At 41.8% G+C, this 21,336-nt stretch overlaps 1 protein-coding gene across 2 annotated transcripts in view; it reads right to left on the bottom strand.

Moving 5' to 3' along the window:
- The window catches only part of RASGRF2 (Ras protein specific guanine nucleotide releasing factor 2), a 216,088-nt gene extending 196,427 nt beyond the window's left edge, over positions 1–19,661 (bottom strand). Inside the window, exon 1 of one of the 2 annotated variants that reach the window (XM_048850622.2) lies at positions 18,654–19,661. In XM_048850622.2, the coding sequence (XP_048706579.2) occupies positions 18,654–18,938 (285 nt within the window). In that variant the 5' untranslated portion in view covers positions 18,939–19,661. The remainder of the gene's footprint in view (positions 1–18,653) is intronic. The other variant, XM_048850621.2, reaches the window with a different exon arrangement.
- Between the last annotated feature and the right edge of the window lie 1,675 nt (positions 19,662–21,336).

Below are 21,336 nucleotides of genomic sequence, written 5' to 3'. Positions count from 1 at the left end.
TCAATCCAAACGATGGATTTGACAGAAAAGCAGGATATATTGTATAACAGGATGGGGAATGGGTAAGGAAGGACATGAGTGATTCAAATGTATTTACATAGTAACTCATTTTGGGAATGATGTCTTTATGTGGTTCAAACACAATGAAGATAAGTCATTTGTTTTAACATTTCTTGTAGGCAAAGCCATAGAATTGTGTTTTCAGGAGCAATTTGAATGAGGTGGGGGTCAAGGTTTAACAAGCTGATTGTTACAAGACATTTCTAACATGGAGGCAGAATGAAGGAAGATGCTGAGGCACCGCAGAATTATTAGTTGAGATGAGTATCAAGGTTGGAGCCACTGGTGGACGTGGACTGAGTAGACACCTGAGATGAGGTCAGACACGTAGAAGGAAGGACAAGAACTTGAACTTAGAGCATACCGCAAAGGAGATCCAATAAAGTGACTGAAAAGATGTGGGTGTAACAAAGATGAAGCAACAGACAAGAAAGATTATTTTGGCATCAGTTTTTGGACAGATTGAAGGAAGGCCAGTTAATATCAAAAAGGCCTGAGAAGAGAAAGAGGGTACAGCAGTCAAGGCTGGAGACAACAAGAGTTTGGAATGATGATTCAACCATCATGACAGAGAAGGAGGATCACATTTTAGACAAGCTGTAAATGAAGAAGTGACAGGAATTGGCCACAGTGGGGATGTGGAAATGTGGGGTGAGGGGCAGAGTTAACAAAACTTACTCTTGATGACAACTCAATTGCCATATTAATTATTATTTTATTATTTGAACTGCAGAAGCCCCTAAGGCCCCAGTCATGAATAAGAGCCCTATTGTGCTAGACACTGTACAATGTACATAACAAAAAGATTATCCAATGTACATTCAGCCAATATATTGGGAAATATAACTCAGATGACACAGCAACATAAAAATCTATAGTAAGTCTGTAAAATAAATTATATAACATAAACTATGTAATATAACTGTAATAAAACCAAAATCAAATACTGGTAGCCTTCAGTTATTACAAAATATTGTTCAGAAAAGAGGAGAAACATCAGTTAGCATAGGCAGCAGTTAGAAGACTTGTTGGTATAACTGCAAAGAGGTTGGGTCCCTGGGATACATGATGTAAAGTCATTCTCCAAAAATACAGGAAAGAAATAGCAACAAGAACACATTAGGACATTAAATCTAATTTAACCATCTACTATGTCTCTTTTGAGAAGGAATAGCAACATCTCTCTCAGGTGCCCAATGTGCCGTACTGCATTTCTCGTTCTCTGTCAAGAAAGTCAGAGTTCTTCACTGGAAGTCACCACTACTCCTGTAACATAATCTCTCATAATATTCTCAACCAGCTCCACTTGCCTTCATGTACGTGTCCCTTGTATCTTTCTCCCACTAATATCTCGAAGAACCACCTTCTATGTCTGGACCTCCCTGGATCTATGTGATGTGAAGAAACCTCCCTCTCTCCTTTCAAATCCCTCTTTAAAACCCTGTTAGCTTTCCAAAGCTGAACTTAATTTCTGTGCCAAGTTGCTTTAACAACAGAAACATTTACATTTAAAAAAAAGGTGGGGGGGAGGACTGACACGCTGTATGCATCACAGCTCTCAGAATTTTATGTATAAATCTCATCTTTCCCTTGCCCTCCCTCCCCTTGACCAATATTCTCTCTTCCTTTGCCCTATATAATTTAGGGCCCAATCCCACAGACACTTAGTACCTGGCATACTGCTTGCAACCTGAGTAGTCCAACTGAAGACAATGGAACTATTCTGAGTAGTGAGTAGACCCAGTAGAAAGAATTTGCATGATAAGCCCCAAAGCCCATTGAAGTCATTAACTTCAACAGAGTATTTCATTGTGTTTGGATCAGGCCCTTCTTAAGGTAGGGAAGTATCCTGTGCTAGTTTAGGGTTGCCAACCCTCCAGGATTTGCCTGGAGTCTCCAGGAATTAAAGATCAACCTGTAATTAAAGGTTATGTCATGTGATGAAATCTCCAGGAATACATCCAGCCAAAACTGGCAACCCTAGGCTAGTTGTGTATACAACACCACACATTATTAATCAATCACCACACACCAACACCACACTGTATTACTCTAACTAATTTAGGTACTTATATGGCTCCCCTATCACCATAGTATCTGAGCACATCACAAGCTTGAATGTATTTATCCTCACAACAATGCTTCTGAGGTTAGAGAGTGCTATTATTCCTGTTTTACAGCTGAGGAACTGAAGCACAGAGAGGCTAAGTAACTTGCCCAAAGTCCCACAGGAAGACTATTGTGCAGCAGGGATTTGACCCAGGTCTCCCCAGTGCAAGCTAGGGTCTTAACCACTTGTCCGCCCTTCCTCAAATAATGATGCATGGCCCATGCTGTTAATACACTTAGAGTTACACAAGCACACAAATATGAAAGTAAACCCCTTCAGACTACACAAACACAATCTATAGTGATATTTGCTAAAGAATTTTTTTAAGAAGTTGAATCTGACAGCATCCATTTAATAAGACAAATAGTGAGAAGTTAATAAACTACTGAAAATTCTTTTCACTATATGAAAATTATATTTTTTATTTATTTCACTTAAAATCAGTAACTGTTCCTTTAAATTATCAACAAAACGTTCTTTCTAACACATGCCTTTGTTATGTTCAGCTTCCTGATACACAGCCAAGGTATATGCCACTAAGCTGCAGAGTCCAGCACAGCATTAGGAAAAGAACATTTCTTTTTAAAGCACTTTAATATTAGTAAATGTTATGCATCCATATTTTCATAGATCGGTAGCAATTTTGAGATTGCTCTATCAGAGAGCTTTTTTAGCTCGCTTCACATTCTTGGACCATAATACTGGACACCAGCTTGCTAGTTCTTCCCTCAGGCCACCAAATAATGCACTTATGAAACTTCCATCTGCAGCAGGCAGCACAAATATAAAAACAATTAGGCCTAGGAGTTGTAAGCTCACACCAGTTACAATAAGGAATAGGCATCAAAATGAATTGCATCTATCTAGCTAATATATTCTTATAGCACCTGTAACCTGTGGTACCTAAGGGCTTCATTTTTTACAAACATTTGTTCTAAATCTGATGTTTCTTTCCTTTTTATATTCAAGAGTTTTCTACTTTGAATTGTAAATAAAAAGATTTAAACTGTATTGTACTATAATACCATACAATATTATTATACCATAATATAAACTTTAATTACAAAGAAAACTTTATATTAAAAGAATATTAAAGTTGTACAGTTAAGAACTCAGAAGTTATATGTATAAAGAAGTTATCTTGTATATAGACTATAAACTTAATTCAGCTTCTTTATTCATATGCATTATATTAATCTTTATACTATTTTTCCATAAGACACATGTCACGTACAGTGCACTTGGCATGAATCAGGGCTGTGTAGTAAATATGGCTGTTGTTTGTAGGACCTCTGCCTAATATTTTTGGTAGAATTTGGAAGATGGGTAGTGAATGACATCTCACAATTAAAGCAGTTGAATACTAACCTAGAGAACAGGATTCTATCTCTGCTTCTGCTGCAGAGTCCCTGTGCAATAGTAGGCAAGCTAAGCTAGCAACTTACACTTTTCACATGGGGCTACTAATTGTGTGTTTCTCATTTTCTGGGTATCCAATTTGAGATACCGATTTCCTGAACACTCATAACTGTAACTGAACTGTGATATGAACAAATAAAATGCTACACATAAATAAATAATACTTAGCTCTTATATAGCACGTTTTCACCAGTAGATCTCAAATCACTTCACAGTCTTTAATATACTCACCCTTACAATACCCTGTGAGGTAGGGAAGTACTACTATGCCCATTTTGCAGATGAGGAACTGAGCCACAGAGAGGCTGAGTGACTTGCCCATGGTCATGTGGGAAATCTATAATGGAGCAGGGAACTGAAATCCAGTCTCCAAAGTCCAAGGATAGTGCCTTAACTTATAAAATGCTAAGTTCTCTGAAGAATCAGGCCCTATGCTTCTCAAATTGGGCACCCAAAATTTGTTGACACTTAGAATCATAAAATCATAGAATCATAGAATATCAGGGTTGGAAGGGACCCCTGAAGGTCATCTAGTCCAACCCCCTGCTTGAAGCAGGACCAATTCCCAGTTAAATCATCCCAGCCAGGGCTTTGTCAAACCTGACCTTAAAAACCTCTAAGGAAGGAGATTCTACCACCTCCCTAGGTAACGCATTCCAGTGTTTCACCACCCTCTTAGTGAAAAAGTTTTTCCTAATATCCAATCTAAACCTCCCCCACTGCAACTTGAGACCATTACTCCTCGTTCTGTCATCTGCTACCATTGAGAACAGTCTAGAGCCATCCTCTTTGGAACCCCCTTTCAGGTAGTTGAAAGCAGCTATCAAATCCCCCCTCATTCTTTTCTTCTGCAGGCTAAACAATCCCAGCTCCCTCAGCCTCTCCTCATAAGTCATGTGTTCCAGACCCCTAATCATTTTTGTTGCCCTTCGCTGGACTCTCTCCAATTTATCCACATCCTTCTTGTAGTGTGGGGCCCAAAACTGGACACAGTACTCCAGATGAGGCCTCACCAATGTCGAATAGAGGGGAACGATCACGTCCCTCGATCTGCTCGCTATGCCCCTACTTACACATCCCAAAATGCCATTGGCCTTCTTGGCAACAAGGGCACACTGCTGACTCATATCCAGCTTCTCGTCCACTGTCACCCCTAGGTCCTTTTCCGCAGAACTGCTGCCTAGCCATTCGGTCTCTAGTCTGTAGCTGTGCATTGGATTCTTCCGTCCTAAGTGCAGGACTCTGCACTTGTCCTTGTTGAACCTCATCAGATTTCTTTTGGCCCAATCCTCCAATTTGTCTAGGTCCTTCTGTATCCTATCCCTCCCCTCCAGCGTATCTACCACTCCTCCCAGTTTAGTATCATCCGCAAATTTGCTGAGAGTGCAATCCACACCATCCTCCAGATCATTTATGAAGATATTGAACAAAACCGGCCCCAGGACCGACCCTTGGGGCACTCTACTTGATACCGGCTGCCAACTAGACATGGAGCCATTGATCACTACCCGTTGAGCCCGACAATCTAGCCAGCTTTCTATCCACCTTATAGTCCATTCATCCAGCTCATACTTCTTTAACTTGCTGGCAAGAATACTGTGGAGACCGTATCAAAAGCTTTGCTAAAGTCAAGAAACAATACAGCCACTGCTTTCCCTTCATCCACAGAACCAGTAATCTCATCATAAAAGGCGATTAGATTAGTCAGGCATGACCTTCCCTTGGTGAATCCATGCTGGCTGTTCCTGATCACTTTCCTCTCATGCAAGTGCTTCAGGATTGATTCTTTGAGGACCTGCTCCATGATTTTTCCAGGGACTGAGGTGAGGCTGACTGGCCTGTAGTTCTCAGGATCCTCCTTCTTCCCTTTTTTAAAGATTGGCACTACATTAGCCTTTTTCCAGTCATCCGGGACTTCCCCGGTTCGCCACGAGTTTTCAAAGATAATGGCCAATGGCTCTGCAATCACAGCCGCCAATTCCTTCAGCACTCTCGGATGCAACTCGTCCGGCCCCATGGACTTGTGCACGTCCAGCTTTTCTAAATAGTCCCTAACCACCTCTATCTCCACAGAGGGCTGGCCATCTCTTCCCCATTTTGTGATGCCCAGCGCAGCAGTCTGGGAGCTGACCTTGTTAGTGAAAACAGAGGCAAAAAAAGCATTGAGTACATTAGCTTTTTCCACATCCTCTGTCACTAGGTTGCCTCCCTCATTCAGTGAGGGGCCCACACTTTCCTTGGCTTTCTTCTTGTTGCCAACATACCTGAAGAAACCCTTCTTGTTACTCTTAACATCTCTTGCTAGCTGCAGCTCCAGGTGCGATTTGGCCCTCCTGATATCATTCCTACATGCCCGAGCAATATTTTTATACTCTTCCCTGGTCATATGTCCAACCTTCCACTTCTTGTAAGCTTCTTTTTTATGTTTAAGATCCGCTAGGATTTCACCATTAAGCCAAGCTGGTCGCCTGCCATATTTACTATTCTTTCGACTCATTGGGATGGTTTGTCCCTGTAACCTCAACAGGGATTCCTTGAAATACAGCCAGCTCTCCTGGACTCCTTTCCCCTTCAAGTTAGTCCCCCAGGGGATCCTGGCCATCCGTTCCCTGAGGGAGTCGAAGTCTGCTTTCCTGAAGTCCAGGGTCCATATCCTGCTGCTTACCTTTCTTCCCTGCGTCAGGATCCTGAACTCAACCAACTCATGGTCACTGCCTCCCAGATTCCCATCCACTTTTGCTTCCCCCACTAATTCTACCCGGTTTGTGAGCAGCAGGTCAAGAAAAGCGCCCCCCCTAGTTGGCTCCTCTAGCACTTGCGCCAGGAAATTGTCCCCTACGCTTTCCAAAAACTTCCTGGATTGTCTATGCACTGCTGTATTGCTCTCCCAGCAGATATCAGGAAAATTAAAGTCACCCATGAGAATCAGGGCATGCGATCTAGTAGCTTCCGTGAGCTGCCGGAAGAAAGCCTCATCTACCTCATCCCCCTGGTCCGGTGGTCTATAGCAGACTCCCACCACTACATCACTCTTGTTACTTCTGACATTAGTGTCTCTATGCCTCAGGCCACATCTGTAAAATGGGAATAAAAATACCACTCACTGGAATGTTGTGAAAATAATTAATATTTGTAAATCACTCATACTACAGTGATGAGCACCACAATAAAAAACACTGAGGAAATTAAATAATTCTATATTCAAGGATGGTTTGAATCATGTGCACTAAATAAGACCTGAGACCACATATTGAACAATGAGTATAAAACAAAAATTTGAATATCTGCTCATTCAATGAGCACTGTCCATTGTGTGGAGAGTAAAGTAGGGGTTCTGTAGAAAAAACAGTACGTGATTACATAAATAAAGACTATCACATGTATATGCATAAGGTGGCTAAATTAATGTTGCACAGGCAACCTTAATTCTGGCATTTCCTAATTTCTGAGTGCTTGTCTTTGCAACCTTAATAATGTTCCTTTAGCATACTTCTTTGTGTGCAATTTCCTAGGTTTTGTAACAAAGCAAACTGAAAAAAACAGAAATTTATCACATGGAACCATATTGACAACGATATGGGTCATCAGCTAAGTTCCCTCTAAGCTGTGCGGCTGCACAGCAGGCTATCAAGTGCCATGCAGGCACGCAGGAGGGAGAGGCACCACCTCCTGTGCAGACCAGGCTGGAGCCCATTTGGGGCATGTTGTCTCCATGATCAGCTGTGCTCAGGCTGGCATGCTCCCAATGTTGATCAAACAGGAAATGGGATATCAAAAATTCCCGGGGCTTTAGCAGGGGAGGGACTGTTTCCTGTGTACCTGGCTGCAATGCAGCAGAGGTGAGAATGATCTCCAGAGCAGTCACAGATGAGCATTGTGAGATACCACCTGGAGGCCAATTAAGTCGAATTACACAACGCTGCATCTGCACTACCTCGCAGTCTATCCATGAAAATTGAATTAAGCGCTGTGCCTCTTGCAGAGGTGGATTACAGAAGTCAACATTAAAGGCAACACAGGTCAGCGTAAAGAACCCAGTAGTGTAGACACATACACTACGTGGCTCTGGGAAGAAGGATAAAGGAGTTTGAGCCGCAAGTGGTGTTCTCGTCCATCCTCCCCAGGGAAGGAAAAGGCCTGGGTACAGACCGTCGAATCGTGGAAGTCGACGAATGGCTACACAGGTGGTGTCGGAGAGAAGGCTTTGGATTCTTGGACCATGGGATGGTGTTCCAAGAAGGAGGAGTGGTAGGCAGAGACAGGCTCCACCTAACCAAGAGAGGGAAGAGCATCTTCGCAAGCAGGCTGGCTAACCTAGTGAGGAGGGCTTTAAACTAGGTTCACCGGGGGAAGAAGACCAAAGCCCTGAGGTAAATGGGGACGTGGGATACTGGGAGGAAGCACGAGGAGGACAACGCGAGAGGGGCGGGCCCCTGCCTCATACTAAGAAAGCAGGACAAACAGCAAGTTATCTCAAGTGCCTATACACAAATGCAAGAAGCCTGGGAAACAAGCAGGGAGAACTGGAAGTCCTGGCACAGTCAAGGAATTATGATGTGATTGAAATAACAGAGACTTGGTGGGATAACTCACATGACTGGAGTACTGTCACGGATGGATATAAACTATTCAGGAAGGGCAGGCAGGACAGAAAAGGTGGGGGGGTTGCATTGTATGTAAGAGAGCAGTAGGACTGCTCAGAGCTCCGGTATGAAACTGCAGAAAAACCTGAGAGTCTGGATTAAGTTTAGAAGTGTGAGCAACAAGGGTGATGTCGTGGTGGGAGTCTGCTATAGACCACCGGACCAGGGGGATGAGGTGGATGAGGCTTTCTTCCAGCAACTAACGGAAGTTACTAGATCGCAGGCCCTGGTTCTAATGGGAGACTTCAATCACCCTGATATCGGCTGGGAGAGCAATACAGCAGGGCGCAGACAATCCAGGAAGTGTAGGGGACAATTTCCTGGTGCAAGTACTGGAGGAACCAACTAGGGGCAGAGCTCTTCTTGACCTGCTGCTCACAAACCGGGAAGAATTAGTAGGGGAAGCAAAAGTGGATGGGAACCTGGGAGACAGTGACCATGAGATGGTCGAGTTCAGGATCCTGACACAAGGAAGAAAAGAGAGCAGCAGAATATGGACCCTGGACTTCAGAAATGCAGACTTTGACAACCTCAGGGAACTGATGGGCAGGATCCCCTGGGAGAACAACATCTGGGGGAAAGGAGTCCAGGAGAGCTGGCTGTATTTTAAAGAATCCTGATTGAGGTTACAGGGACAAACGATCCTGATGTGTAGAAAGAATAGTAAATATGGAAGGTTACCAGCTTGGCTTAACAGTGAAATCCTTGCTGATCTTAAAACACAAAAAAGAAGCTTACAAGAAGTGGAAGACTCGACAAATGACCATGGAAGAGTATAAAGATATTACTCAGTCATGCAGGAGTGAAATCAGGAAGGCCAAATCACACCTGGAGTTGCAGCTAGCAAGAGATGTTAAGAGTAACAAGAAGGGTTTCTTCAAGTATGTTAGCAACAAGAAAGTCAAGGAAACTGTGGGCCCCTTACTGAATGAGGGAGGCAACCTAGTGACAGAGTGTGTGGAAAAAGCTAATGTACTCAATGCTTTTTTTGCCTCTGTCTTCACGAACAAGGTCAGCTCCCAGACTACTACACTGGGCAGCACAGCATGGGGAGGAGGTGACCAGCCCTCTGTGGAGAAAGAAGTGGGACTATTTAGAAAAGCTGGACGAGCACAAGTCCATGGGGCCGGATGCGCTGCATCCGAGAGTGCAAAAGGAGTTGGCAGATGTGATTGCAGAGCCATTGGCCATTATCTTTGAAAACTCATGGTGATCGGGGGAGGTCCCGGAAGACTGGAAAAAGGCTAATGTAGTACCCATCTTTAAAAAAGGGAAGAAGGAGGATCCTGAGAACTACAGGCCAGTCAGCCTCACCTCAGTCCCTGGAAAAATCGTGGAGCAGGTCCTCAAGGAATCAATTCTGAAGCACTTAGAGGAAAGTGATCAGGAACAGTCAGCATGGATTCATCAAGGGCAAGTCATGCCTGACTAATCTAATTGCCTTCTATGACGAGATAACTGACTCTGTGGATGAGGGAAAAGCAGTGGACGTGTTATTCCTTGACTTTAGTAAAGCTTTTGATACGGTCTCCACAGTATTCTTGCCAGCAAGTTAAAGAAGTATGAGCTGGATGAATGGACTATAAGGTGGATAGAAAGCTGGCTAGATTGTTGGACTCAACGGGTAGTGATCAGTGGCTCCATTCTAGTTGGCAGCTGGTATCAAGTGGAGTGCCCCAAGGATTGGTCCTCGGGTCGGTTTTGTTCAATATCTTCATTAATGATCTGGAGCATGACGTGGATTGCACCCTCAGCAACTTTGGAGATTATACTAAACTGGGAGGAGAGGTAGATACGCTGGAGGGGAGGGATAGGATACAGAGGGACCTAGACAAATTCGAGGATTGGGCCAAAAGAAATCTGATGAGGTTCAACAAGGACAAGTGCAGAGTCCTGCACTTAGGACGGAAGAATCCAATGCACAGCTACAGACTAGGGACCGAATGGTAGGCAGCAGTTCGGCAGAAAAGGACCTAGGGGTTACAGTGGACGAGAAGCTGGATATGAGTCAACAGTGTGCCGTTGTTGCCAAGAAGGCCAAGGGCATTTTGGGATGTATAAGTAGGGGCATTGCCAGCAGATCGAGGGACATGATCGTTCCCCTCTATTCGACGTTGGTGAGGCCTCATCTGGAGTACTGTGTCCAGTTTTGGGCCCCACACTACAAGAAGGATGTGGAAAAATTGGAAAACATCCAGCGGAGGGCAACAAAAATGATTAGGGGACTGGAACACATGACTTATGAAGAGAGGCTGAGGGAACTGGGATTATTTAGTCTGCAGAAGAGAAGAATGAGGGGGGGATTTGATAGCTGCTTTCAATTACCTGAAAGAGGGTTCCAAAGAGGATGGATCTAGACTGTTCTCGGTGGTAGCAGATGACAGAACAAGGAGTAATGGTCTCAAGTTGCGGAGGAGGTGGTTTAGGTTGGATATTAGGCAAAACTTTTTCACTCGTAGGGTGGTGAAGCACTGGAATGCGTTACCTAGGGAGGTGGTGGAATCTCCTTCCTTAGAAGTTTTTAAGGTCAGACTTGACAAAGCCCTGGCTGCGATGATTTAGTTGGGGATTGATCCTGCTTTGAGCAGGGGGTTGGACTAGATGACCTCCTGAGGTCCCTTCCAACCCTAGTATTCTATGATTCTATGATTAACAGGTCAACTTAAGATGGCTTCTTTCAACCTAACTCTGTAGTGTAAACCAGGCCTTAGAAAAAAGCTAATTTGGGTCAGACACAGTCCACATTCCATCTTGTTCCCATGGGCGGTAACAGGGAATTAGAGGAGGACCACAGCTGTTCCAAACTTTATCCTCTTGCATAGGAGCACAAGGAGGCACAGGGCACATGCATGGCCCTGACAAGCACAGCTATTTAAAGATTCCAAGCTCATGCACAGGAGATGCATGTGCATCTACAGTGGGATCCATACTAATACATTCTCAAAGAACTCTTGAATTCAGAATTCTCAGTTTAATAAAAGATTTGCACCACGGTTCAGAAAGTTCCAAATCAATCAATAGTGATTTCAGCACATGTGGATTGATTTGGTCCAAGTTTTCTATCTGGCTAGCTGCTGAAAAGGCAAAGAAATTGGTAAAAGTTCATCAGTATTTAAGGGCTAATAAAAAAATTGGTAGGGTCTAACTAGTTAGTAGACCAGGAACTTGTTTATTGTGTTCTTGTGTTTTATTAAGAGAATTGTAAGCTTTTTATTTTGAACAATCTGTATCTTATGTTTGAGAAATAGATGTAATTAGGGAGTGAAATCTCAGAATATGTTTTGTGTTCATTTTATAAAACTTTTCTGTTTTTTTTAAGCTCAAGGACACTGTCACTATCACCACTTTGTGTAGTAAACATCATTGTGTTGTGTTATTGCCTCTACATTTATTGCAAATAATCTGATCTCTGCCACTTCTTGACACCTGTAGTTTATCCTTATGCCTTGGTTTTCAGGTTTAATTTCATGCATCTTCATTCTTTCACTGACTGGTATTTCTCAGTTTTGTTTGAGAAGTAGTTTTCACTAGCTCTGCAAATACGACTTTGCCAGCTGACATTCTGGGTGGGATCAAAATATTTTTGAATGACATTGTCCAGTCATTTGCTTTCCTCTTTATGTTCCCATCAGACATATTGTAAATAGTCAAAGGCCCTGGGTCTACCACATGCAGCAGTGTGAAAAATTTCACCCTCTCTGATTTTGCTGAAACACCACTTGCCTCAAGGAAAACATGGAAGTGGTACAGCAACTTCTCCAGTACTCTGCTATGTTCCTTTCCAGACTGAGGTATTGAGGTAGTGTCATTTGCTCTACTTTAGTTTTCCTCCGAGTGTGACATGATCAGGGTTGCCACTAACAGACTGATTGTGCATTCCTGGCCCTAGTCACTTGACATGGATTAGAGTTACTAAAGGTTAATATCCCCATCACATGACAGGGGTCAGTATCCTCTGATTCCCCACTTATTATCATTACACATATGAATTCTATTAATTTTGAAAAGGGAAACAATTGAGAAATTAATGAGTTCTACTAATTAATTTATTTAGACTCATTTCTGGGACACATAGCTCCACTAGTGTTGTATATTAGCAGGTAGCCTGATTTGTAATGATATAAAGCAGATGCACTGATTTTAAAGTGTGAAAAATGAGCATTTAAAGATAAAATTTAACATTTCTGGTATATTAAACACTTGTGGATATAGCTGTGGCTTTTCCTAGTCATTCTCCCACCATATAAAAATATGCAAAATTCTAAACAAACAGATATAGTCTCAGTTAAAAATAAATGAAGAGTCTGCACTTTTCTGCTTGGTTCAATCAATAGTGAGATCACATAAATTACATTTTTCTATTTTTATACTGCCTGTTGCCTGAAGGCCAGGTGGCATCCTGTAAGTTCACTTTTCAATTCTACATGAAGAGCCACAGGCAATCTCTCGTAATGTAACTTGCATTAAAAGGACAGCAGTGTCAGCAATTAATTTTTAGACTGCTACTTGCAATGTATAAATTTACATTGATGTATTTTGTGAACTAATGCCCACAGTCTAGACTGTTATATGACACTCACTGCCATGACATCTGGGGATACATCAAGAACCTCATCCTGCAAACCCTTACTCATGTAAGAATCCCTACTCACTCAAAAAGTCCCAGTGGGCCCTTAATGCTTGCGAGGAACATAAGTCGCCACAATAGAACTAATATCAGTGAGAGATTTTTGGGTTGTTTTTTTTTTTAAATAAGAACTCCTCCTTTGGCAAAGCAAATAAATTAAAAGAAAAAATAAATTGTAAATTTCATTTTCCATCCCAAGAATATTTTCATTCCAATAACATCACCACTAACACTCTACATTTGTTGGTACAAATGAATCACTGCCATTTCAATGGACAATTGACAATCAGAGGCCAAATTAACCTACTCTTTTTAAATAAAGCAGGACATTTCTAGTATGTGGGCAACACTACCTGGACTATGCTTTGGACCATCCCAAGAAACTATCCTGGCAAATTTCAGAGTAGCAGCCATGTTAGTCTGTATTCGCAAAAAGAAAAGGAGTACTTGTGGCACCTTAGAGACTAACCAATTTAGTTGAGCATAAGCTTTTGTGAGCTACAGCTCACTTCATCGGATGCATAAAGCGGAAAGTACAGTGAGGAGATTTTATATATACACACAGACCATGAAAAAATATACATTGTAAGGAAAGTGATCACTTAAGATGAGCTAAAAAGAATTAAGAATCATGGACGATATTATACCTGAAAAGGCAATTGATTATGATAGTCTCTTCTGAACACAGAATCACTGTATGATTTTATATTGTATTACTTAAAAAAATTCAGTGAGCGTGGTCTGATGGCATGTGTCTTTTTCATTATTTCAGTAACTGTATTTAAAATAAAGAGGTTTCACACATCATATAATTTCTCTGCCCTTTATAAATAGAAGCACAGCAAAACTAAATAAATATAGAACTACAGGCAACAGTAAAAATTCAAATAATTGGATTTTGTTAATCTGAGGGGACACAGACTTAGTACTACATTTAATTTTGTTAAGTGGGAGGAAGATTATTTCAGACAAGGTACAAGGCAAGAATCATCCCACTTTTCTTAAATCATATAGTAAAGCTAAAAGCTTAAAATATTCTAAGACTCTATTTTTTTTCAATCATATAAAACTACATTTTAAATGTTGAGCTTAATCCATATACAGTTATAAAACAAACTGTAATTATATAGGCATTGGCCCAATATAGACTATTTAGAATAACTTTTATTCAACTATCCATACTTCCAGAAAGCCCTTTTTCTCTAAATTGAATGAGTTCACTGGACCACAGGTTCTATTCTCTAATGAGGCATTGAAGAATGGTTGTGTTTCATTTTAATTGTAAAGAGATTAATCACTTACAGATATTAAGTAATTTTTCCTTAATGACCTTCTGAAGCACAAAGATATTTGCTCTCAAAACCACAGTCATAGTGAAGTATTGGCATGCCAGGAGCTCCACCTGTTTCTGGTTTATGGCTCGTGGTTCTATTAGGGGTGGGAAAGAAACATTTTAATTTGAATCAGACTTTAAACTTTTCGTGTATAATATTTTCACTTTCAGATTGGTGGCTTACAAACTAAGCTATTTCTATATTATCATGTTTTAAATAAACCTGTTTTAAAATTAATTTAAAATAGGATTTAACAGATGGCGATGACTCTCATGTGCATAAGTTATTTATCAAAAAGCTCTTCTAAAATTCAAAGTTTTGAGTTCAAAATACATTGGGGAAAATTAAAAGCTCCATAAAAGGTCATTAACTATAAAAACAACTGAATGTCCATTTATTAATGGATTGTATAATTTCTTGAATATTGAATCAGAAACTACACTTTTAAAATAAATCTTTTTGAAACAGGATGAAAAATATTTTTAAAAAGTCCTCCCACTGCTATCACTAGGCAAGAGCCATAAAAATTGCATACACTATATCAGAATTATTAAAACAGTGCCACAAGTCTCTAATACATTATTATAAAAAGTGGAGCATTAAACTGAAGGCATTCAGTATACTCTAGAAATTGTACAGTAGTTACTGTCCTTGTGTAATAATCCTCTGAGACAGATTGGTGGAAGAGCCTAACAGTACTAGTAGTGGTTAAAAATGTGGAATCTTTATCTGCTTGTGTTTGATGGGGATCAGGGAGTGTGCACATCTGCACATAAACACATTTGCTGGCTGAAATTCACCAACACTGATGTTTTCCCTGCTGAAATGTAAAAACTTAACTCCAAAGATCTTATCTGATACATGACATTACAAGCAAGACTATCAATTCAGTTTCTAAATCAAAAGGATATGTAAAATAACTAAAAAAATGAAACAAATGTTTTTTCTTTTGCATGCATCTTCTATAATCCACAGCGGTAGAACTGATAGAAAACAAATTCTTTTGTCAAATGTACATTACAACTTCATCTTTCATTGACTGAATGATAAATGTATTAATCAGCAAGTTTTGCAAACCACATGAGGTGCTGCAGCCCCACAAATGCATATTTCCCATGCTATTGAACATACTTTCAACTATTTCAGTGGAATATCCCGTGAAATAACTTAAATAGAAATATTTTCCTCAGTAGCAAAATAGTATCTTTAAAAAGGCTCCCATTTATATATTGTACTACAACCTGCTTGAAACAATCCAGAATTTTTACTTGTTTTGATGTGTCTCACTATTTTTGTCATGACATCTCATACTCCAATTTCTTTCTTTCATTGTCTACTGCAGTTACCCACCTACTTTAACCCTAAATCACCTAGTAAGATAAAATCTAAATAGACAAACCAAAGCATAAGTGCAAGCTGTAATAAATGAATTATGGATTAAAAAACTGTCCCCACACCTCACACTGTCTAATTTAGGATACTGTATAACACCTATCATTATAGTATCTAAGCTTCCCAGGTAAACTAAGTGTGTAAGGTAAGCTCCCTTGTCTTGAAGGAGGTGATGTTTTTTAAAATCTTCTCTTCTCCCCCTTCTGGAGAACAAGGCTCTGCCTGGGAAATAATTCTTTTTAAATCACCAAATAACATTTTATCTGCTCATGGAAGCAACAAATGCTTCTGGTGAAGCTAGCCTTGCACAGGTGGAAGTGAAAGTGTAAATGCTGAACCTTCATTATCATCTGTTACAAATAACTTTATACTCCAATTTTATGAAAACAGAGAACTCATATTTTTCAGTTGTATTATTTTCCCTTCTAATAGGATGGGTGCATCAAGGTAGGTGCTTCAAGAAAGAAAAGGAAAACAGAAGCATTGTACTGGTTTAATGTGTTTTCAAATACTTTTTTGTTTTTTCACACTGAAAAATATAACTGTAGTTCTTAGAAAATACACTAGGGTTGCCAACCCTCCAGGATTGGTCTGGAGTCTCCCAGAATCGGCATCAATCTCCCGGTGACTATTGAAAGCAATCTGGGAGATTTTAATAGGATATTTTAAGAAAATGACATTATGTCATGTTGGGAGAAAAATCTCGTGGAATAGCTTCAAAGTTGGCAACCCTAAAACACACACATTTTTGTCTGTATGGATACTTATCACATTTGGAAGAGAATTAAAATGGATTTTAAGGAGGTACTGAGAATAAAGTGATATTATAGGGTTCCATATTTATTACTTTCAATAACTCCATATCAGCTTTGTTCATTTTTCAGGCTAAAGGAGAATTTTTCTAACTGCCAGCCTTGCAAACTCAAACCAGGATCTGAAAACTGTAACTGTATTCTTTCTCCCTCTCAAATCTTCAATAAACATATTTTCTGGCAGAACTTAGCAATTTAGTTGATGTTTAAAGCCGGATAGAATCCAGCTTGCTCTCCTATAATTTTGTTGTGCTAAACGCATTTTAAAAAAGTGTCTTATTTCTGTCAGTAAAATAAGCATGACTTAAAGACACCCAAAGAGCAGATACATAAAAGGTGCTGTTTTCACATAGTTTTCTTAGTCTAACTGCACTTTAAAAACACTAGTTATAGAAACATAAGACAGTAAACCCATGAAAAGATTGGGGTGGAGAGTCCTAGAAGACTGACATTAAGGAATAAATACATGTTCATTTGAACCAGGGATTCCCATACACTTCAATTACTCACCCTGACAAGATTATACATCAAAGAAGCAATCAAAAGAGTTCTATTAATCATCCCAATGTGCATATGTTAATTTGCATAACTAGGTATATTTTTACCTATAGATGTTGGATGAGTTAGATAAGCATGAAAATATCAATGCCAAAAGGACTATTAATAAATGGAAAGTTAAGACAAGGCAGCAAAAGAGGAGATACTTTCTGAATTTAGCTCTAACACATATATCAATCTAAACAAAGTAAATGGACTAGAAGATTTTCATAAGCTGAGAAAGGTTTATTCCTCTTTCAAAACAAATGCCTGAGTTCACCTGACACCTTCCTCTTTGGAAGTAACCAAACTTCTCCAAACCAGTTTGACACCTGTTGATATCTTCTGTGAAGCACAGATGAATCAGCACATGCTACATGCAAGTTTAATGCACAGACTTCTGCAAAGCAGTGAATAAAAGGACACCAGAATTTCACATTAGGTGCATTATCCTAAAATAGAGGAGGCCTAGAGTAGAATATCTGATCCATTACTACGTAGCATAAATGCAGTGTCCTCTTATTCATTGTTTTGAAAGATGTATGTGATATTCAACAACATGCCAAACAAACAAACAAAAACCCAACACCCCATGGCTTAAGAAGTATCCACTTTAGGGACCAGCTCCTGCAACTCTTACCATACATGAGCTGTCCTCCACTCTCACTGAAGTCTCTGTGTTTTGTTGCATGAGTAAGGAAATGCAGGACTGGACTCTAAAGTTTCATGATTTAGTTTCCATTACAATTTTGTTCAGCGTTAAAAATATTAGACAAATATTGGTCTGATTTACTCTCCTTCACAACCCCTTTCCTCTGGGGATTGCCCCCTAAGTACATCATAGTATAAATTGACTATGTCCACTTTTTCCTGGTCCTTCCACTAGCTTCTTAGAATAGGTTTCACTATAGCAGGGTTTAAAATGGCTCAAAGAACTGCAGGTTTTGCCATTGCCCCAAAATGGAATCTGATTAGTTTTAAGGCTCATACACATTGTTGCCACACATTTGTCCCAGAATTCTTTATCTGTTTAGGCTGGCTCTATTGGGTATGTAGTTATCTCCCAGAGGAGCCCGGCCTGTAATTGCTCAATAGTGGAAAGTCATTAGTTCATGACATTTTAATACTCAGGCACTTTGTATAAAGCATGGAAGTGCAACTACTGGGAAGATGGGCCAGCTAAAAGACCGGGGACATATCTCTGCCCTAGTTTATATGGACAATGAGAACATCCAGAGTTACATTAGGGTCATTTAAAAAAGGGTTTGGAAGGGATAAACCCCCATGCTTTAGGGCACAAGGCAAGATCTCTTGCCTCTTCCTCTTGAAGCAGCCACTGTCGGAGGGAGGATACTGGAATGGATGGACCCACGGGTTGGACCCGAGGTGGCAGTTCCTGTGCTCCTAGTTTTTTCCTACCGCGTGCAGCCCTTCTCAGGGTAGTTACAAGGCATACGCGTTTTCACTTCGAGCTGAACCGCTACTTTCGATTGGTTTAGTGACCCCCTCCACACACCTAGGCGGACTGAAACGGCAGCGGGTGCTCCCGGTCCATGTTAGAGCCCCGAAGGAACTAGCTGGGGGACCGCTGCTGCATGAGGGAGGCTTGTGGGGGGGGGGTGATGACCCCGCGGGAGGGATGAGCCTATAGTGAGGGCGGGGGGCTGACCCCACCAGAGAGAAGCCCCGTGTCTATGAGAAGCGCGGGGGGTCCGGTACCTGCTTGTCCAGCGCGGTGTCCTTGGCGCTGCCGGCGGAGGCGCCCTTGGGGGCCGGCGCCCGCTCGCAGTTGCAGCCCTCCAGCATGTACATGCCGGCGGGCCGGGCGCTCTGCTCGCTCTCGAAGTAGAAGAGCACGTTCTGGTAGAGCGCGAACCACTTCTCGTGCCAGCGGCTGGTCTCCGCCGTCTTCTTGCTCAGGTAGCCGCGCTTGGTGCCCTCCTTGCGGGCCAGCAGGGCCAGGTACAGGGCGTGCCCCTCGTTGTAGCGCACGCTCTTCTGCATGGTGCCTGGGCAGCGGGCCGGCCTCCGCCTCCGCCTCCGCCTCCGCCTCACTGCCCGCCCGCCCTGCCCCGCGTCCGGCAACTGCCGCCGGGCGCTCACAGCCCCGCCGAGCCGCGACGGTGCCTCATGGGCTCTGCCTGCACCGACGGCCCGCTGCCGGCCGCGGCGCTCCGCCCGCCCGGCTGGGGGCTGCTCTCGGAGGAGGCGGGACCGGCGCTGAGCCCCTCCGGCCGGACGCGCTGGCAGGGTCCCGGCGCTGCTCTCCCGCCTGCACCGCGGCTGCTCCCTCCCGGGCTGGGGGTGGGAAAGTCGAGCTGGTGCTGTCCTCGCGGGCTTGGTGCTGCCTGCTTCCCTCTGGGCGGCTCTTCCGGGGCTGCCGCTCTGAGGAGCTGCTGCCGCCACCGCCCCGCGCTAACCCTCAGGCACTGGGCGAAGCATCCCGAGCCGCCAGGCCGACGCGCGGTCGCTCCTCTCCCTGCCTACCCGTGGCCAAAAAAGTTGCGCACGGAGCCCCAGCTGCTCCCGCTGCGGGGAGAGACGCGCAGCGCCCGCGAGGATCCCCCAGCAAACTCCGCCGGGAGCCAGAAAGGGAAACGTCACGTGGGAGATCAGCTGTAATCGGCTTTGAGCCCAATTTAAAGAGCAAAGTCGTCGCCGCAGCGTTCTATCCCTCCCTCTGTGTGCGAGGATCTGCCTCCTCCCTGTCTGCCTCCTCTGAGGGTTTATCTCCATCCAGCCGATCTGGCTGAGGGGGAGAATTACAGGAAAGCCGGAGAGAGAGGGAGAGAAAGAGACAGATTTCCACAGCGCTAGGGAGAAGGAGCAATAATGGGCAGGTTGCTGCAGTATGTCATTTTCCTCCCCTACCTGCATTTGTATCTAAACTCCATCAGGCAAACTACCTCATACTTAGTGGTGGTGGCATTTGGTCATGGATTTCTCTCATTTCCTTTGCATGGGATTAAAGGGGCGTATCAGGAAAACGAGAATGAAATGCCTTAGTACGTCCATAGAAAACCTTCAGGCCCTTGGCTTTATTATTATTACTACAATTCCTTTTGAGGGAATTTTTCGCCATAGCATAATACTTATGACTTTAATAACTATGTGCAGAAGCTGCTGTGATTTTTAAAAGTCTGTTAGCGTTTTTAAAAGAAATCTTTAATAGCACAAGATACAGAACAGCAAATCATTATTAAAAAGTGAATATTACACGCATGTAGACTAAGTAGGGTTTAAAAAAAACATCAGTGACACCTTCAAAAATCAATATTACCAGATATCAGTTTAAAACTTTGCAGACATCTTTCTTGCAAGAAAAAATGTGTTTTTTTTAAATGTGGCTTTTAGAAATTTCAGATGTACTCTTTTCCAGATAGCCCTGTTTTAAACAAATATAAAGGACTCAGAATTTATAGCGTGCTTTACATCAGAATCCAGTCTACTATACAAATGAACCACTCAAAAGCTTTAGCTCAATTACCACCGTTTAGTTTTAAGGATATTTTTAATGAGCATATTTGCAGTGTCATATATAAATGCAAACCTTGTCCCCTACAAACCTCTACAAATGAGATGCTAGGTCCCAATCCTGCAAAAAGCACAATTTATTTTACATTTAGCTCAATAGGACTAACTACCTGCATGGGTTTTAAGTGATCAGGGCAAGTGGATGCATGTAACTATTAAAAAATAAGCATACATAAAGGAAGCAGTTTTTCCTGACATATATCATTATTACATAATTCCTAACAGCAATTTAAACTGTATTATTAATAGGGCTACTTCCACCAACTAAAAGAATTCAAGGTTCACCAAATGCTTTAAACATTCCCATTTTTTGGGCTTGATTCTGTATTCCTTATACAAGCAAACCGGACTTTAGAGGAAGTTTGGGGGTGTGCTAGAACTGTGAGATTGGAATCCTTATCTTATGTATCTGCCACAATTTTAAGGGATACTGTTAACTTCAATCTTTCCAGCTGTTTAAAGTAGGTTTATATCTTACACTTACCTGATCCCTCCTGCCAATTTTTGTGATATTATAGCCACATTTCAATTTTTTAAAATGTTTTTCTCTCCATTCCTTTTGACCAAAAGAATCACACAGACAAAAGGGGAAACTGACTTTCTCATTGACTGTGTGGGTGAAGTAGTGAAGATGAGAATATACAATGTGCTGTCCAATGGACAAAAACCAGAAAACATTTTTCTCTAATCTTTTCAGCTATCGTAATTTAGATGTTATCTATAAAAACAGTTGGTGAAACCTCTTCACACAGAATGTAATTTTTAAGGCCTTGATCCTGCAAATACTTGCAAGTAAACCCACTGAAGTTGACAGTGTCCCTTTAAACTGTGGCATTGTAGATATATAACAAGGGCTTCAAATTCTGCA

The sequence above is a fragment of the Caretta caretta genome, chromosome 5 (assembly GCF_965140235.1).
Source record: "Caretta caretta isolate rCarCar2 chromosome 5, rCarCar1.hap1, whole genome shotgun sequence".
NCBI lineage: Eukaryota > Metazoa > Chordata > Testudines > Cheloniidae > Caretta > Caretta caretta.
This window is presented reverse-complemented; position numbering and strand designations above follow the sequence as displayed.